Here is a 15311-nt window from a genome sequence, read left to right as displayed (position 1 = left end):
GCCACCGCGCCCGGCCTTTTTTTTTTTTTTTTTTCAATCTGAAATTTGAAACACTTCTTATCTCAAGCATTTAGGATAACGGATACTCAACCTATAGTTGTTTAAGTTATGAGAGAGTGCGAGGCTCAAGACAAAACAATGGGAATTCCATCTTGTTATCTGGAATGTTTTCAGCGGCAAGTAATAAAGTCTAACAATAAAATCTTCTTTAAGAGTAAGGGCATTGGCCGGGCGTGGTGGCTCACGCCTATAATCCCAGCACTTTGGGAGGCTGAGGTGGGCAGATCACCTAAGGTCAGCAGTTCGAGACCACCCTGGCCAACATGGAGAAACCCCATCTCTATTAAAAAAAAAAAGAGTAAGAGGATTGACCAGCCAGGCACTTGTGGTGGCTCACACCTGTAATCTCAGCACTTTGGGAGGCTGAGGTGGGAGGATCCCTTGTGCCCAGGAGTTCAAGACCAGCCTGAGCATCATAGGGAGACCCCCATCTCTACAAAAATAATAAATAAATTATTCATTAGCTGGGCATGGTGGTGGTGTGTGCTTGTTGTCCCAGCTACTTGGGAGGCTGAGGTGGGAGGACTGCCTGAGCCTGGGAGGTCGAGGCTGTGGTGAACTATGATTGTGTCACTGCACTCCAGCCTGGATGACAGAGTGAGACCTTGTCTCAAAAAAAAGTAAAGGGGATTTATTAGGTTAGTGTGTGAACATCCAGTGGTAGGGTGGGCTTCAGGGTTTTTTGATGAGGATTCTGACACCATTTTTCTGTGATTATTTTTGTCCCACCACCTTCTTGAGTCAGGTTTGTTCTGAATCCTGCTTTCCTCATGGAGGTAAAGTGACTCCAGTTGATTGCAAGATTCCATCAGCAAACTGCATATTCTAGGAGACAGCATCTATGTTCCTGAATTCCTGGCAGAAGTTCTAAGCTTTGAGCTGGTTGATCAGTGTTGAGGTAGGGCATTGTTACCAAGAAAAAGGGATCCCCTCTAATTGGTTAAGAGCAGTCAGGGCTTATCCATGAAGATGGGTTAGTCCAACCAAAAGGGCATGGCTGCTGTACTAGGAGGCGAGATAGAGTGGATGCTTGCCGGGAAAACACAAAGTTCACTCTAATAATCTGTCATCCGTCATAAAGGAAAGAGCCAGTGAAAAACAGGGAAATGGTAAGAGAGATTAAAAGAGGGTCTTAGAGAAATGCCTCAGTCCACAGTAGAGTTTTGGAGAGTGGAAAGGTTTTTTTAATTCCTTTTCTGTTTGTTTTTTGAGACAGGCTCTGGCTGTGTTGCCCAGGCTGGAATGCAGTGGTGCCCTTCTGGCTCACCACAGCCTTGAACTCCTGGGCTCAAGCGATCCTCTCACCTTATCTTCCAGAGTAGCTGGGACTACAGGCATAAATAGAAAGGGTTTTGAAGAAGAAGGACTGGCACTGTAAATTCAAACAGCCTTTGGATTTGATAGGAGACCACCAGTGAGCTTAGAACAATGCCTACAGTCGAGTAGTAAGAATCAGATGGTGTGTTGGTGATGAACAAATATATGGCAATGATATAGAAACAGCAAATGTATGTATTTTTCTTTTTTTAAAGAAATTAGTAAATAGAAGATGGTAGTTTAAGGAAGAACTGGATTAAGGGAGGTTAAAAAGTAAATTGTAAAAAAATTTATAAGAGACTTTGGGGTGGGTGCAAGTAGCTCACGTCTGTAATCCCAGCATTTTCAGAGGCCGAGGTGGGTGTATCATGATGTCAAGAGAGGGAGACCATCCTGACCAACATGGTGAAACCCATCTCTACTAAAAATACAAAAATTAACTCGACACACACCTGTAGTCCCAGCTACATGGGAAGCTGAGGCAGGAGAATCATGCAGAGGTTGCAGTGAGTCAAGATGGCACCACAGCACTCTAGCCTGGTGACAGAGCCAGATTCTGTCTCAAAAAAAAAAAAAGAAAAAGAAAAAGAGAGACTTTCTGCCCTTGTTTGCTGGATGAAGAGAATGAGTTTATGGCTTGAGTCAGGCAGTCTTGGTTTGACCTCTGGCTCTAAAGACAGCTTCCTGTATGGCCCTGAACAAGCTACTCAATTTTCATAGCTTCTGATTAATAATGAACATAATAAACATTTCATAGGAAAGCTGTAAGGGTTAAGTAAGATAATGTAATTGTGGAACAGATTTGTCAACTAACTTGTTATACAAATATTAGTTGGTAGTAAGCACATTGTTTATTTAAACCCTATCTTCTCATAAAAGAATGTAAGTTATGTTAGAAATAATATATGTAGAGCTGAAAGGTATGTAGAGTTGAGAAAGGAGAAAGGCAAGTGAAAGAGGAGAAAGAATAAATGAGAATATGTGAATTAAGAAAGCATGACCCCAGTTCAAAAACAGTTGTTCCTGTTAGCATGCCGTGTAACTGCAAAGCCAAAAGCCCTTAGACGTAATTTTTGCTAGCAGTATTTTGTGTGGCCCCAGGGAGAGGCCTCTTGTTGACTTCTATATATACAGTTTCAGTTCCTTTTGTAATAAAAAGAAAGGAACACAGTACAGAAAGGCTATTGTTTAGGTTATCAAGACGACTTTTATTTGAAGTTGTTGCAAATAGGAGCAATGGTGATAATAATGTTTAATAGTGATAATAATAAATAAATGTTTGATAGTAGCAGGTGCTGTCATTTTATATCCCTAAGCTAGCGTATGATTGATTTTAGCTTTGTCTGACTCTAAAAATACTTTTAGCTACATTCTAGTCGAACTAATTCTAAAGTTCTTTGATGATACATTCTTATTAGTTAAGTTGGTAGACCTTTTACAGTCATCAAATAGAATTTTATTCCTATGTATTTATTTCTTAGGTTGAACAGTATCACATTCTATGCTTCATTTTAAGCAGTCTGGCCGGGCATGGTGGCTCATGCCTGTAATCCCAACACTTTGGGAGGCTGAGGGGGTGGATCACCTGAGGTCAGGAGTTTGAGACCAGCCTGGCCAACATGGTGAATCCCTGTCTCTACTAAAAAGAAAAGAAAAAAAATGTTTAAGCAGTCTGATGTTTTCAATTATACAGGGAGAATAACGTTACCTACTTTATATTGTGATAGTAAAGATAGAATGAGCTAAAACAAAACAAAAACCAGCTTAGAATGGTGCCAGGCATGGTTGTTAGTAGCTAGCATTATTGTTCTCGTTATTACTTCTTCATCAGTACTTGACATAAACCAGAAAACACTATGTGAATGGGTACTTCAACATACAAGAATCATTGAAAACATTTGGGGATTTAGTTTTGAATAAATTAAGAATAGTAAGTTTCCTTAACTACAACTCAGATTCCATGCTGGTTTCCATTGTGGGGATGGCACTATACACAGGATACGTCTTCATGCCCCAGCACATCATGGCGATATTGCATTACTTTGAAATTGTGCAATGACCAAGATGCGACCAGGATCAGAGGTTCCTTGGGGAAGACCCACCCTATGAAGTTGGAATGAGACCATCAGATGTGATAGGAAACTCTTCTAGATGTCAACATAACCAACCTTATAAAGACTAAAATTCATGAGTACAACAGGAAAATCATCCTGACTCATGTGTTGTGTTATTTTTAATTTTCAAAGAGGCTCCTGTATAGCAGTTTTTGTCTATTTTAACATTGTAGCCATTTGTACTTTGATATCAGTATTTTCTTAACCTTTGTGACTGTTTCAATATTACCCCTGTGAAAGCTTTTCTTAATGTAACTTTGAGTACATTTTAATTGCCTTCTATTTTTAAAACTCAAAATCATTAGTTGGGCTTTACTGTTCTTGCTATTGTATGGCATATACATCTGCCTGGATATATTTCTACTCTTGACCAAAGTTTTGTAAGAACAATATAAGATTTCGGGTAGGGGTATGGGGAGGGAAGATATTTTATTCAGAACTACTTACAAAAGACTTATCTGTAAGCTTGAACTCAGGAGTACAGTTTTAGCTATCTAGACTCTTAACAGCTTTTGCTTTAAAACTATTAAAGTGTTTCTTAATGAAAAAGAAAAGATCTTTAGCTAAAGTTAAAATAAGAAACATTTCACCTTTTAAATATTTAATTATTTGTGCATTTATTTCCAGAAAACTTTGGTGATAATTATTGAGACAAAAGGTGGTTAAGTAGCATTATTATGTAATGCTTATATATCATAGATTTTTTAATAGAAGATAAATCCATTTCCTTTGAGGGTCACTGTTAACAGTGTACTTCCTTAAATTTAGTTTAATGACTGTAATGGGTGCTGCATTTGCACACTGCATTAAGTTATGATGAGATGAATTGTTGTTAAAAATTATAGCAAAAACAAATGTAAACTTGGTTAAAATCCTTTCACTCTTTGTATTTTTTTTTTAAGATTTTTATTCCTTAAATGTAAAATGACTACCTAATTTTTTGATGTAAATTCATTAAATGCAAAGAGAAAAAAAATCAGCTGATGTAGCAGTTTATCTTTTTCTTGATGGTTAAATATTGACCTAGTATTTATGTTTCTGAATTGCTTTCTGTCTGTGGAGGACAAGATAAGCAGTAAGTATGTCTTATTGTATGTCTTGCAACATAAAAATATTGCTAACTAAAAATTAGGCATTATGTGTTTTAACATGCTTTCCAGCATACGTTTTACTAATTTTTAAAATTCAGGTTTTTGTTTGTTTGTTTTGTTTTTTTGAGATGGAGTCTTGCTCTGTTGCCCAGACTGGAGTGCAATGGCACAATTTTGGCTCACTGCAACTTCTGCCTCCCAGGTTCAGGCGGTTCTCCTGCCTCGGCCTCCTGAGTAGCTGGGATTACAGGCATGTGCCACCACACCTGGCTAATTTTTTGTATCTTTAGTAGAGACAGGATTTCACCGTGTTGGCCAGGCTGATCTGGAACTCCTTACCTAATGATCCACCACCTCAGCCTCCCAAAGTGCTGGGATTACAGGCGTGAGCCACTGCTCCTGGCCAAAATTTAGGTATTTTTTGCCCTAAATTTTAAGGACTAGACTTTTGAAGTATTTTATAGTTTAGAGGTCTCGAGTAATATATAAATGTTTAATATTTTTAGAGTCAATTTATATCATCACAATAGATAGGGGTAGTGAGAATAATATGTAATTACTTGGTTTGGAGTAGTCAAAAATTGGATATGGTTATATCTGAACGATAGTCATACTATCTCAAGAAAAATAACATGAGGATTTAACATAAATCCTCATGTTCTGTTAATGCCCAAATTAGGCTTTCCTCCACTACCCTCCATAGAGAACCACTGACAGGTGGATGTCTAATATTCCTCTTGGTGGGTTGAAGGCAGGAGAAGTTGAGAATCACTAGTTTCAGTGGATAGCCAGATGACCTATCCTGGCCTTCCATTCAGAAATCTGCAATTTGTCCTTACTCTTTGCTGAAATTCATTAAATTGCTGTTGTGTAACTGATGGTTATTATGAACACTGACCTGTGAGACATATGGAAGATAAAGCTTAGTCTTACAGGAAACTTTGAGGAGAGTCAAAAGGGAAATGGGAGCATGTCTATTGAGAGGTGATCAGGGAAGCTTATGCTCACTGTCTGATGCAAATGTCTGGTCTATTTGTTAGTAAATAACAAATGGGGAAATCATTTTCACTTTTTGTTTAAAATAAGCTATTTATAAGCATACCTTGTAGTTATTGTGGGTTCAGTTTCAGACCACTGCAATAAAGTGAATATCTCAATAAAGTGAGTCACATGAAGTTTTTTGGTTTTCCCCTGCATACAACAGTTACATTTACACCATCCTGTAGTCTGTTAAGTGTGCAATAACATTATGTCTTTAAAAAAACCTCAATGTACCTATTTTAATTAAAAAATTCTTTATTGCTAAAAAAGCTAATGATTATTTGAGCCTTCAGCAAGTCATAATTTTTTGTTGGAGGGTCTTGCCATGATATTGATGGCTGCTGACTGATCTGGATCATGGTTGTGGAAGGTTGGGGTGGCTGTGACAATTTCTTAAAATAAGACAATAGTAAAGTTTGCTGCATTGATTAACTTTTCCACTCATGAAAGATTTCTCTGTAGCATATAATGCTATTTGATGGCCTTTTACCCACAACAGAACTTCCTCCAAGATTGGAATCAATCCTTTCAACCCCTGCTGCTGCTTTATCGACTAATTTTATAAAATATTCTAAATCCTTTGTTGTAATTTCAGTAATGTTCATAGCATCTTCACCAGGCAAAATCTTGTCCAAGTTTTATCATGAGATTGCAGTAATTCAGTCACATCCTTAGACTCCACTTATAATTTTGCTATTTTTAACACATCTGCAGTTAACTTCCTCCACTGAAGTTTTGAACTTCTCCAAGTAATCCATAAAAATTGCAATCAACTTCTTTCTGACTCCTGTTACTGTTGATACTTTGACCTCCTCCAATCATAAATCTTAATGGCATCTAGAATGGTAAATCATTTCTGGAAGGTTTTCAACTGACTGCCTAGGTCCATTAGAGTAATCACTACCTATGGCAGCTATAGCCTTACAAAATGTACTTCTTTAATAAAGACCTCAAAGTCAAAGTAATTCCTTGATCCACGGGCCACAGAATGGATGTTGTGTTGGCAGGCATGAAAATGATATTATTTCCTTGTACATCTCCATCAGAGCTCTTGTGTGAATAGATGCATTCTTAATGAGCAGTAATATTTTGAAGAGAATCTTCAAAATAGTAGTAGGTCTCAACAGTGGGCTTAAAATATTTAGCAAACCATGCTGTAAACAGATGTGCTGTCATCAGTCTTTATTGTTCCTTTAATAGAACACAGGCAGAGTAGATTTAGCATAATTCTAAGGGCCCTGGGATTTTTGGAATGGTAAAAAACATTAGTTTCAACTTAAAGTTACTGGCTGCATTAACCCCTAACAAGAGCCAGCCTTTGAAATTTTGAAACCAGGCCCTGACTTCTCTCTAGCTATGTCAATTCTAAATGGTGTCTTCTTCCAATACAAGGCTGTTTTATCTACAATGGAGATCTTATTTAGTATAGCCGTCTCTTCAGTGATCTTAGCCATAGTCGCATAATTTGCCACAACATCTACATTAGCATTTGCTGCTTCACCTTTATCTTAAAAAAGATGGCTTCTTTCCTTAAACCTCATGAACCAACTTTTACTACCTTCAAACTTTCTTCTGCAGCTACCTCACCTCTCCCAACCTTCACAGAATTGGAGAGTTAGGGCCTTGCTCTGGATTAGGGCTTTAGCTTAAGGAAATATTGTGGCTGGTTTGATGTTTTATCCAGACCATTAAAACTTTATTCATTTTCAGCAATAAGTCTGTTATACCTTCTTACCATTCATGTGTTCACAGGAGTAGCATTTCTAGCTTTTAAAAAATTTATTATTATTTTTTTCCCTATCTTTCAGTAGCCTGGAAGATTTCTAGCTTTTAATTTAAAGTGAGAAATGTGGCCAGGCATGGTGCCTTCTGTCTGTAATCCCAGCACTTTGGGAGGCTGAGGTGGGAGGACTGCTTGAGCTCAGGAGTTTGAGACCAGCCTGGGCAACATGGCACAACCCCATTTCTACAAAAAATTAACCAGGCATGGTGGTATGCACCTGTAGCCACAGCAACTTGGGAGGCTGATGTGGGGGGATGGCTTGAGCCTGTAGGGGTTGAGGCTGCAGTCAGCCATGGTTGCATCACTGCACTCCAGCCTAGGTGACAGAGCAAGACCCTGTCTCAAAAAATAATAGAGAAATGTATGACTCTGATATTCATGTGAACATTTAGAGGCCATTGTAGGATTATTAATTGGTCTAATTTCAATAGTGTTATGCCTTAGGGAATAAGGAGGCTTGAGGAGAGGGAGAGAAACAGAAGAACTGCTGGTCAGTGGAGCGGTGAGAACATACACATTTATCAATTAAGTTCACCTGTTACATGGTTTGTAGCACCTCAAAACAATAACATCAAAGATGACTGATCACAGATCACCATAACAGATACATTAATAATGAAAAAGTTTGAAATGTTGCAGGAATTACCAAAATGTGATGCAGAGATATGAAGTGAGCACTTGAGGCTGGAAAAATGGTGCCACAGAATTACAGGGTCTATCGAAGGTTGCTACAAACCTTCAGTGTGTAAAAAATGCAGTGTCTGTGATGCACAACAAAGTGATGTGCAATTAAATGAGGTATGGCTAATTAGATAATTCTCCATGGACCTCTGTGTTTCTGTGTATCTTTTTTTTTTTTTTTTTGAGACGGAGTTTCGCTCTTGTTACCCAGGCTGGAGTGCAATGGCGCAATCTCGGCTTACCGCAACCTCCGCCTCCTGGGTTCAGGCAATTCTCCTGCCTCAGCCTCCTGAGTAGCTGGGACTACAGGCACGCGCCACCATGCCCAGCTGAATTTTTGTATTTTTTTAGTAAATACGGGGTTTCACCATGTTGACCAGGATGGTCTCGATCTCTTGACCTTGTGATCCACCCGCCTCAGCCTCCCAAAGTGCTGGGATTACAGGCGTGAGCCACCGCGCCCGGCCGTTTCTGTGTATCTTATAAGCAGATATACTGACTACATTATTTTTCAAGGATGTTTCTATGATAGAAAAGACAGAGATAGTGTCTCCCTCCAAAATGAAGTGCAAGTTTATTTAGTCTTGGAAGATAGAGAGTGTCTCTTTCTGGACCAAAGGGCATGATAAAAGCTTTAGATTCCCTATGCTCATGGTTCCTTTCCTGTAATGCAACTATCTGCATGTACAGATATCACCTGGTCTTTGCATTGCCCTGTGGGAACTGGGGCTTGGGAATCAGAACAAGAAAATGTTGGTATTTTGACTATTGTTGTGAGTAATAAAGTTCTTTGTCTCTTACCCTGAATTTCATGTCTTCTGCTAGCATCTACTGTCAGACCAGCTTGCAAGTAGAATAAAATCTCAGACTTTTCATAGTTCTTGACAGTTTAGGTGATGAGGATGGGGTGCTGACAGATGTCTTCTGGAAAAGGAGGGATAATGAACCCATAAACTTGGATCGTGAGGTAAATGCATTTGCCCAAGTATTGGGTGAGTTAAGAGAATAAGGATCCCCTAATATCCTACTTGTTAATTGACAGGGGCTGTGCGTGAGAAGTAGGATGGAAACAGCTGCCTAAATGGTGCTTCAGTTGCTACTCTCCTCTGGGCAGTTAGAAAAAGGGATCTTATGACAATGGGACAACAGGTGCTATGGTCCTGGATTAGGGGCAATGGTAGCTATGGCTACTAAGCTAAAGAATCCCCAGAGTGGAAACAAATAATGTGAGCAGTGAGGAGATGCTATTTAATACAGACCTTTTGGTGGTCTGAAAACCTCAGAAGCTCATTCAGATGAGCCATGAGTGAGGGCCACTTGAAAATGAAATTGAATGCAGTCTCAATTTTCTCAAAGAAAGCTGTTCTTCTTCTGTGTCCTTGATCTCTCCCTTGCCTCCTACCCTGACCTCACCTTTATTAAGGAGAAAGATAATTAAGAGTGAGACCTGGCCAGGCGCAATAGCTCATGCCTATAATCCCAGCACTTAGGGAGGCTGAGGTGGGTGGATCACTTGAGCTCAGGAGAGACCAGTCTGAACAACGTGGTGAAATTCTGTGTCTACAAAAAATACAAAAATTAGCTAAGCATGGTGGTGCACCCACGTAGTCCAGCTACTTGGGAGGAAAAGGTGGGAGGATTGCTTGAGTCCAGGAGGTTGAAATTGCAGTGAGTGATGTTTGCACCACTGCACTCCAGCCTGGGTGACAGAGCAAGAACTTGTCTCAAAAAAAAAAAAAAAAAAAAAAAAAGATTCAATATGCACTTATGCACTTGGTTGAATATGCTGGGGAACTTCAGAGGAAAAATATTCAAACTTTATGGCACTGTTGCATATAACTACTCAAGGCACCAGCCTTTGCAGCTCCCTAGGAAGAGGGGGCACTTTAATTCTGGGATTTGGGCAATTTTTGCAGTGAAGAGAAAATAAGTGACCCTGTTGCATGTTTAGTGTACTATCGTAGCTTCCACTGATGAATGTATAAATGGCATCAATGTTTTACGTGATTGAAATTTGAATGTTTATAAGTGCCAGAGGTGATTCTACTGATTGGGAACAAATGCTATATTAGTCTGTTTTCATGCTACTGATAAAGACATATCTGAGGCTGGGCAATTTACAAAAGAAAGAGATTTAATTGGACTTACAGTTCCACATGGCTGGGGAGGCCTCATAATCATGGCGGAAGATGAAAGGCATGTTTCACATGGCGGCAGACAAGAGAAGAAAGCTTGTGCAGCAAAACTTTCCCTTATATAATCATCAGATCTCATAAGACTTACTATAATCAGAATAGCACAGGAAAAACCTGCCCCCATGTTTTAATTACGTCCCACTGGGTCCCTCCCACCACACTTGGGAATTCAAGATGAGATTTGAGGAGGGGACAGAGCCAAACCATATTATGCCCCGACATCTCCCAAATCTCATGTCCTCACATTTCAAAGCAAGTCATGCCTTCCCAGCAGTCCCCCAAAGTCTTAACTCATTTCAGCATTAATTCAAAAGTCCACAGTCCAAAGTCTTATCTGAGACAAGGCAAGTCCCTTCTGCTTATGAACCTGTAAAATCAAAAGCAAATTAGTCACTTCCTAGATACAATGGGAGTACAGGTATTGGGTAAATACAGTCATTTCAAATAGGAGAAATTGGCTGAAACAAAGGGGCTACAGGCTCCATGCAAGTCTGAAATCCAGCAGGGCAGTCAAATCTTAAAGCTCCGAAATGATCTCCTTTGACTCCATGTCACACATCCAAGTCACATTGATGCAAGAGATGGGCACTCCCATAGTCTTGGGCAGCTCGGTCCCTGTGATTTTGCAGGGTTAGGGTTCCTTCCTGGCTGCTTTCATGGGCTGGCATTGAGTGTCTGTGGCTTTTCCAGGTACACGGTGCAAGCTATTGGTGGATCTACCATTTGGGTGTTTGGAGGATGGTGGTCCTCTTCTTACAGCTCTACTAGGCAGTGCCCCAGTAGGGACTCTGTGTGGGGACTCTGACCCCACATTTCCCTTCCTCACTGCCCTAGCAGAGGTTCTCCATGAGGGCCCTACCCCTGAAGCGAACTTCTGCCTGGGCATCCAGGAGTTTCCATACAACCTCTGTATCTAGGCAGAGGTTCCCAAGCCCCAATTCTTGACTTCTGTGTACTCACAGGCTCAACACCATGTGGAAGCTGATGAAGCTTGGCGATTGCACCCTCTGAAGCCATGTCCTGAGTTCTATGTTGGCCCCTTTTAGCCATGTCTTGAGTGGCTGGGATGCAGGGCACCAAATCCTTAGACTTGGTTAAGCTTCAAACTGATGGTACTCATTGAGCTGCTGCCACTGTTCAGCCTGAGTGCCAGTTCTGCAGAGCCAAACATGGGTGGAGTTGCTCCATTCCCTTTGCAGAACTCAAGGTTATTCTCATATCCCTGGCCAGTATTCCTTTTGATAAAGCTTGTTATATTTTTACTAACCTCTGGGCTACAGCCAAAGGCCTGGAAGTTTAGTCTGTCACTTGGAAAACTACAGACTGGTAGGTTAAAGACACCCTCTCTGGGGCTGCAAAATGTGATAATAAATCACAGTTAAGCTGTTGGGTCACTTATGTAGATGTCCATAGTAAGGGCCAGTTTTCTGGTATCAAGCTGCTGATCAAGACTGCACTGTCCAGATTGCTACCGTTTCTGAATGGCTCCATCATTGTACTGGACATGGTGACCTATCTACCACTATAGTTTTGGCACAAAATAAAGAAAAGCACCCTGTTTCTGATGCAGAAGCTACCTGGAAGGCAAACTTGTTAAAGTGTTGCAGTGATGGAGGTCACATAGCATGGGCCATCTGCCATGTTCTTGGCAGAGTGACTACATTAGACCTCTGATCCCTTCTCAGGGCTACCCCTTGTATTGCAATGCTGTTGATACTTTTTCAGTGATGATTGTACAAGGGGGAGTTTTGCTGCACAAGCTCCCTTCTCTTGTCTGCCGCCATGTGAAACATGCCTTTTACATTCCTTTCAATGCAATATTGCTGTTCAAACCTGATCAGCAGATTCCAGCTAGACTATTGTAGCCCTTGAAACTAATCTGTGTCATGTGTTTGGCCTCTGGGCTTTGCAGCTTGATGAAACAGTGTTTTTTGTTTTGTTTTTTTTTTTAATTACAAAAGCTACTCAACAAAGTCAAGGTATCTGATGGACATTCCATTCTCCCTATCATTCACAAGCATCTAATATTGAATACTGGAATGGCCTCTTCAAAAATTAATTCAAGTAGAATTTTACTCTAGCTCTCTCATCTCCTGCTGGGCCACATACCTTAATTAGGCAATTTGGTCACTGAATGTGGCTATGCTCAGAAAGAGATCATCTCTTAGCCACTTCCTGGTTAATGATCAGGATGGCCTATTGCTATTTTAAAATCCTCCCTGACCATGCTGCTTTTCTGTTCACTAATGGCAGTCCCAGGCCAGTGGGTTGGTAGCCCAGCCAGAAAGGGGCATAGGGATTTCAACTTAATTGTGGCTCAGTCTTCTAGATTCTCTTGTTGAGTTGATGTGACTCTATATCATGAGGCTAATTGTCACTTGGTTGAGTAAATTTGCTTCAGGAGTTACCCAGTGGCTCATGCAGGCCACAGTAGGTGGCATGAGTTTTATCAAATTGCCTTATCCCTTTTGTATCTGACTCTTTTGGATGAAAGTTCTGGATATGAGTAGAGATGATTGGAAAAAGGTGAATTATAACTATTGGAATAGGACAAACTGATTTTATGGTGATGGAGAGAGAGCAGCTCCAACACATGAGGTGAGAATACCTTAGAGGCCAGGAGGGGGAAGAAGGGTGTCTAATAATTTCCTTCAGAGCCATCCCTGGGTTTTTCCTCAGGAAGAAAAATGCCCAGGTGCAGCTCTCCCAAACTGTCGCAAACACTTTAAATGGTGAAACTGCTGAATCTGCCATCTCCCACGATGGTGCTGAGCATGATTTTGATTGTCATTCCCCTTCACCTTAGCAAGCATCTATCAGATAAAGCAGAGGATTGCCCTGTTTTTTACATCTCCCGTGCAAGACATTGGTTAACACCACTGGAGGTCTTCTTTACCTCCCTTCCCATAGCTATTGCTTGGTCGTTCTGTGGGGTGAATGAGCAACACCTGTCTGATGGCACAGATTAAATAGGACACTTTGGACTGACAGACCTCAGGCAATTCTTGCAAAAACAGGGACTAGCCTCAATGATTCAAACTGAACCAGAAACCCTAAGGGTTACCAGCTTACCAGGAGGCCAAGTTGGAGGAACTGTCAAACTATGCCCTCTGAATGATGTATGTCCCACTAGAGAGGCCAGGAACTGTAAAGACAGGGACACCCTGTGTGCCCTAAGGTCTTTATTTCCTGTGTAGAATCCAGGAGTTAGCTTGTCTCCCCTAAAAACACCTTTAGGGGTAATCATAAGATCCCTTCAAGTGTTTAAGGAAGCACCACTGACAGATCATGTGGCCCTGAGATGGCCACAAAGATCTCTCCAAACTGAGGCTTTTCTTAGGGAATGGAGGGATCTCCGCAGTAAGGTAACAGATTCACGCTGGGCGTGGTGGTTTATCACTGTAATCCTAGCACTTTGGGAAGCAGAGGTGGGAAGATCACTTGAGGTCAGGAGTTCGAGACCAGCCTGGACAACATGGTGAAACCCCTGTCTCTACTAAAAATACAAAAACCAGCTGGCTGTGGTGGTGCGTGCCTGTAATCCCAGCTCTTCAGGAGGCTGAGGCAGGAGAATCGCTTGAACCTGGGAGGCGAAGGTTGTAGTGCGCCGAGATCACTTCACTGCACTCTAGCCTGGGTGACAGAAGCGAGACTCAGTCTCAAAAAAAAAAAAATCAAACAGATGCATTATTTATGTATACTTTGCTGGCAGTTATCTCTGTAACAGTAGTCATCCAATTAGAAAAGTGAAGTGGTAAAAATTTCTCGGAAGTTTTCAATGACACTGCCTGGACTCTGAAAGGAAAAGCAGGTCAGCCTCAGCTCACTAGCCAGGGTTGTTATAAATGAAAGAATTGCCCCAGACTTAGTTCTCAGGTGAAGTCTGTGCAATCTCTGATATATCTTGCTGTGCCAGGATTAATGCCTCAGGTCAAGTGAAAAGGTCAATATAGAAACAAAGGGAAAGCCACTTGGCTTTCTTAAGTAAACCATGATGGTGTATGGGATTTGTGAGGCTGATTGGGACCAGGACCCTGGGAGCTGTGGTGAGGTTAATACTGCAGGATGGCCTCATCTTGCTGTACAAAGTGCTGTTGATAGGACCCTTAATTAAATGCTGTGTGAGACAAATTGATTTGGTCCCAGTCTCTGTTAAATTAATTAGAGTGGCTGATGGAGTGGCATAATATGGGAAAAATTTCCAGGAGCCACTGTGTGGAAACTATACAGTCTTACGGCCATTTTTGGGAGGAAGTTCTCTCTGGGTCTCTTGCATTTCCACATGTCTTGTGAACAGTGGCACTGATTGTCTTTGTTCCATACTATCTCTTCAAGGATGCTTATATAGCAAACAGCCTTGGAAGACAGAGAAAGTGTCTCCTTCCAGAAAAAGGAGCAGGTTTGCTTAGAGCCTTAGAAGACAGATACAATGTCTACCTCTGAAATAAATGGCAGACTTACTTACTGTTTAGTATAAAAAGATTTGGGTTCTTTAAGCTTGGGGTCCTCTCCTGCAATGAAACCCATTGTACGTGTAGATGTCCTCTTTGTGCTACACTGTGAAATTTGGAGCATACAAGGAAATGCTAGTACTCTATCTACAGAACTATGGGAGGCTGAGGTGAGCAGATAGCTTGAGCCTAGGAGTTCGAGACCAACCTGAGCAACATGGTAAGAATCCATCTCTAGCAAACAAACAAATGAATAAAACCCTAAAATTAACCAGGTGTGGTGGCACAGGCCTGTACTACCAGCTACTTGGGAGGCTGAGGTGGGAGGATGGTTTGAGCCCAGGGGACAGAGGTTGCAGTGAGCTGAGATCATGCCACTGCACTCCAGCCTGGGCAACAGAGCCAGACCCTGTCTCAAAAAAAAAAATATGCCGGGCGCGGTGGCTCAAGCCTGTAATCCCAGCACTTTGGGAGGCTGAGGCGGGTGGATCACGAGGTCAAGAGATCGAGACCATCCTGGTCAACATGGTGAAACCCCGTCTCTACTAAAAATACAAAAAATTAGCTGGGCATGGTGG

The 15311-nt window shown here is 41.2% G+C and overlaps 1 protein-coding gene across 1 annotated transcript in view; it reads left to right on the top strand.

Annotated features, from left to right (window-relative positions):
* The window catches only part of SPTSSA (serine palmitoyltransferase small subunit A), a 21432-nt gene extending 16965 nt beyond the window's left edge, over window positions 1-4467 (top strand). The window contains exon 2 of the mRNA XM_017526780.2: window positions 3333-4467. Within this exon, the coding sequence (XP_017382269.1) occupies window positions 3333-3436 (104 nt within the window). The 3' untranslated portion in view covers window positions 3437-4467. The remainder of the gene's footprint in view (window positions 1-3332) is intronic.
* The last annotated feature ends 10844 nt before the right edge of the window (window positions 4468-15311 follow it).

The sequence above is a fragment of the Cebus imitator genome, unplaced genomic scaffold, assembly GCF_001604975.1.
Source record: "Cebus imitator isolate Cc_AM_T3 unplaced genomic scaffold, Cebus_imitator-1.0 Scaffold44, whole genome shotgun sequence".
Classification (NCBI taxonomy): Eukaryota; Metazoa; Chordata; class Mammalia; order Primates; family Cebidae; genus Cebus; species Cebus imitator.
The sequence above is the reverse complement of the archived record's forward strand: the minus strand, read 5'-3'. Positions and strand labels throughout refer to the sequence as shown.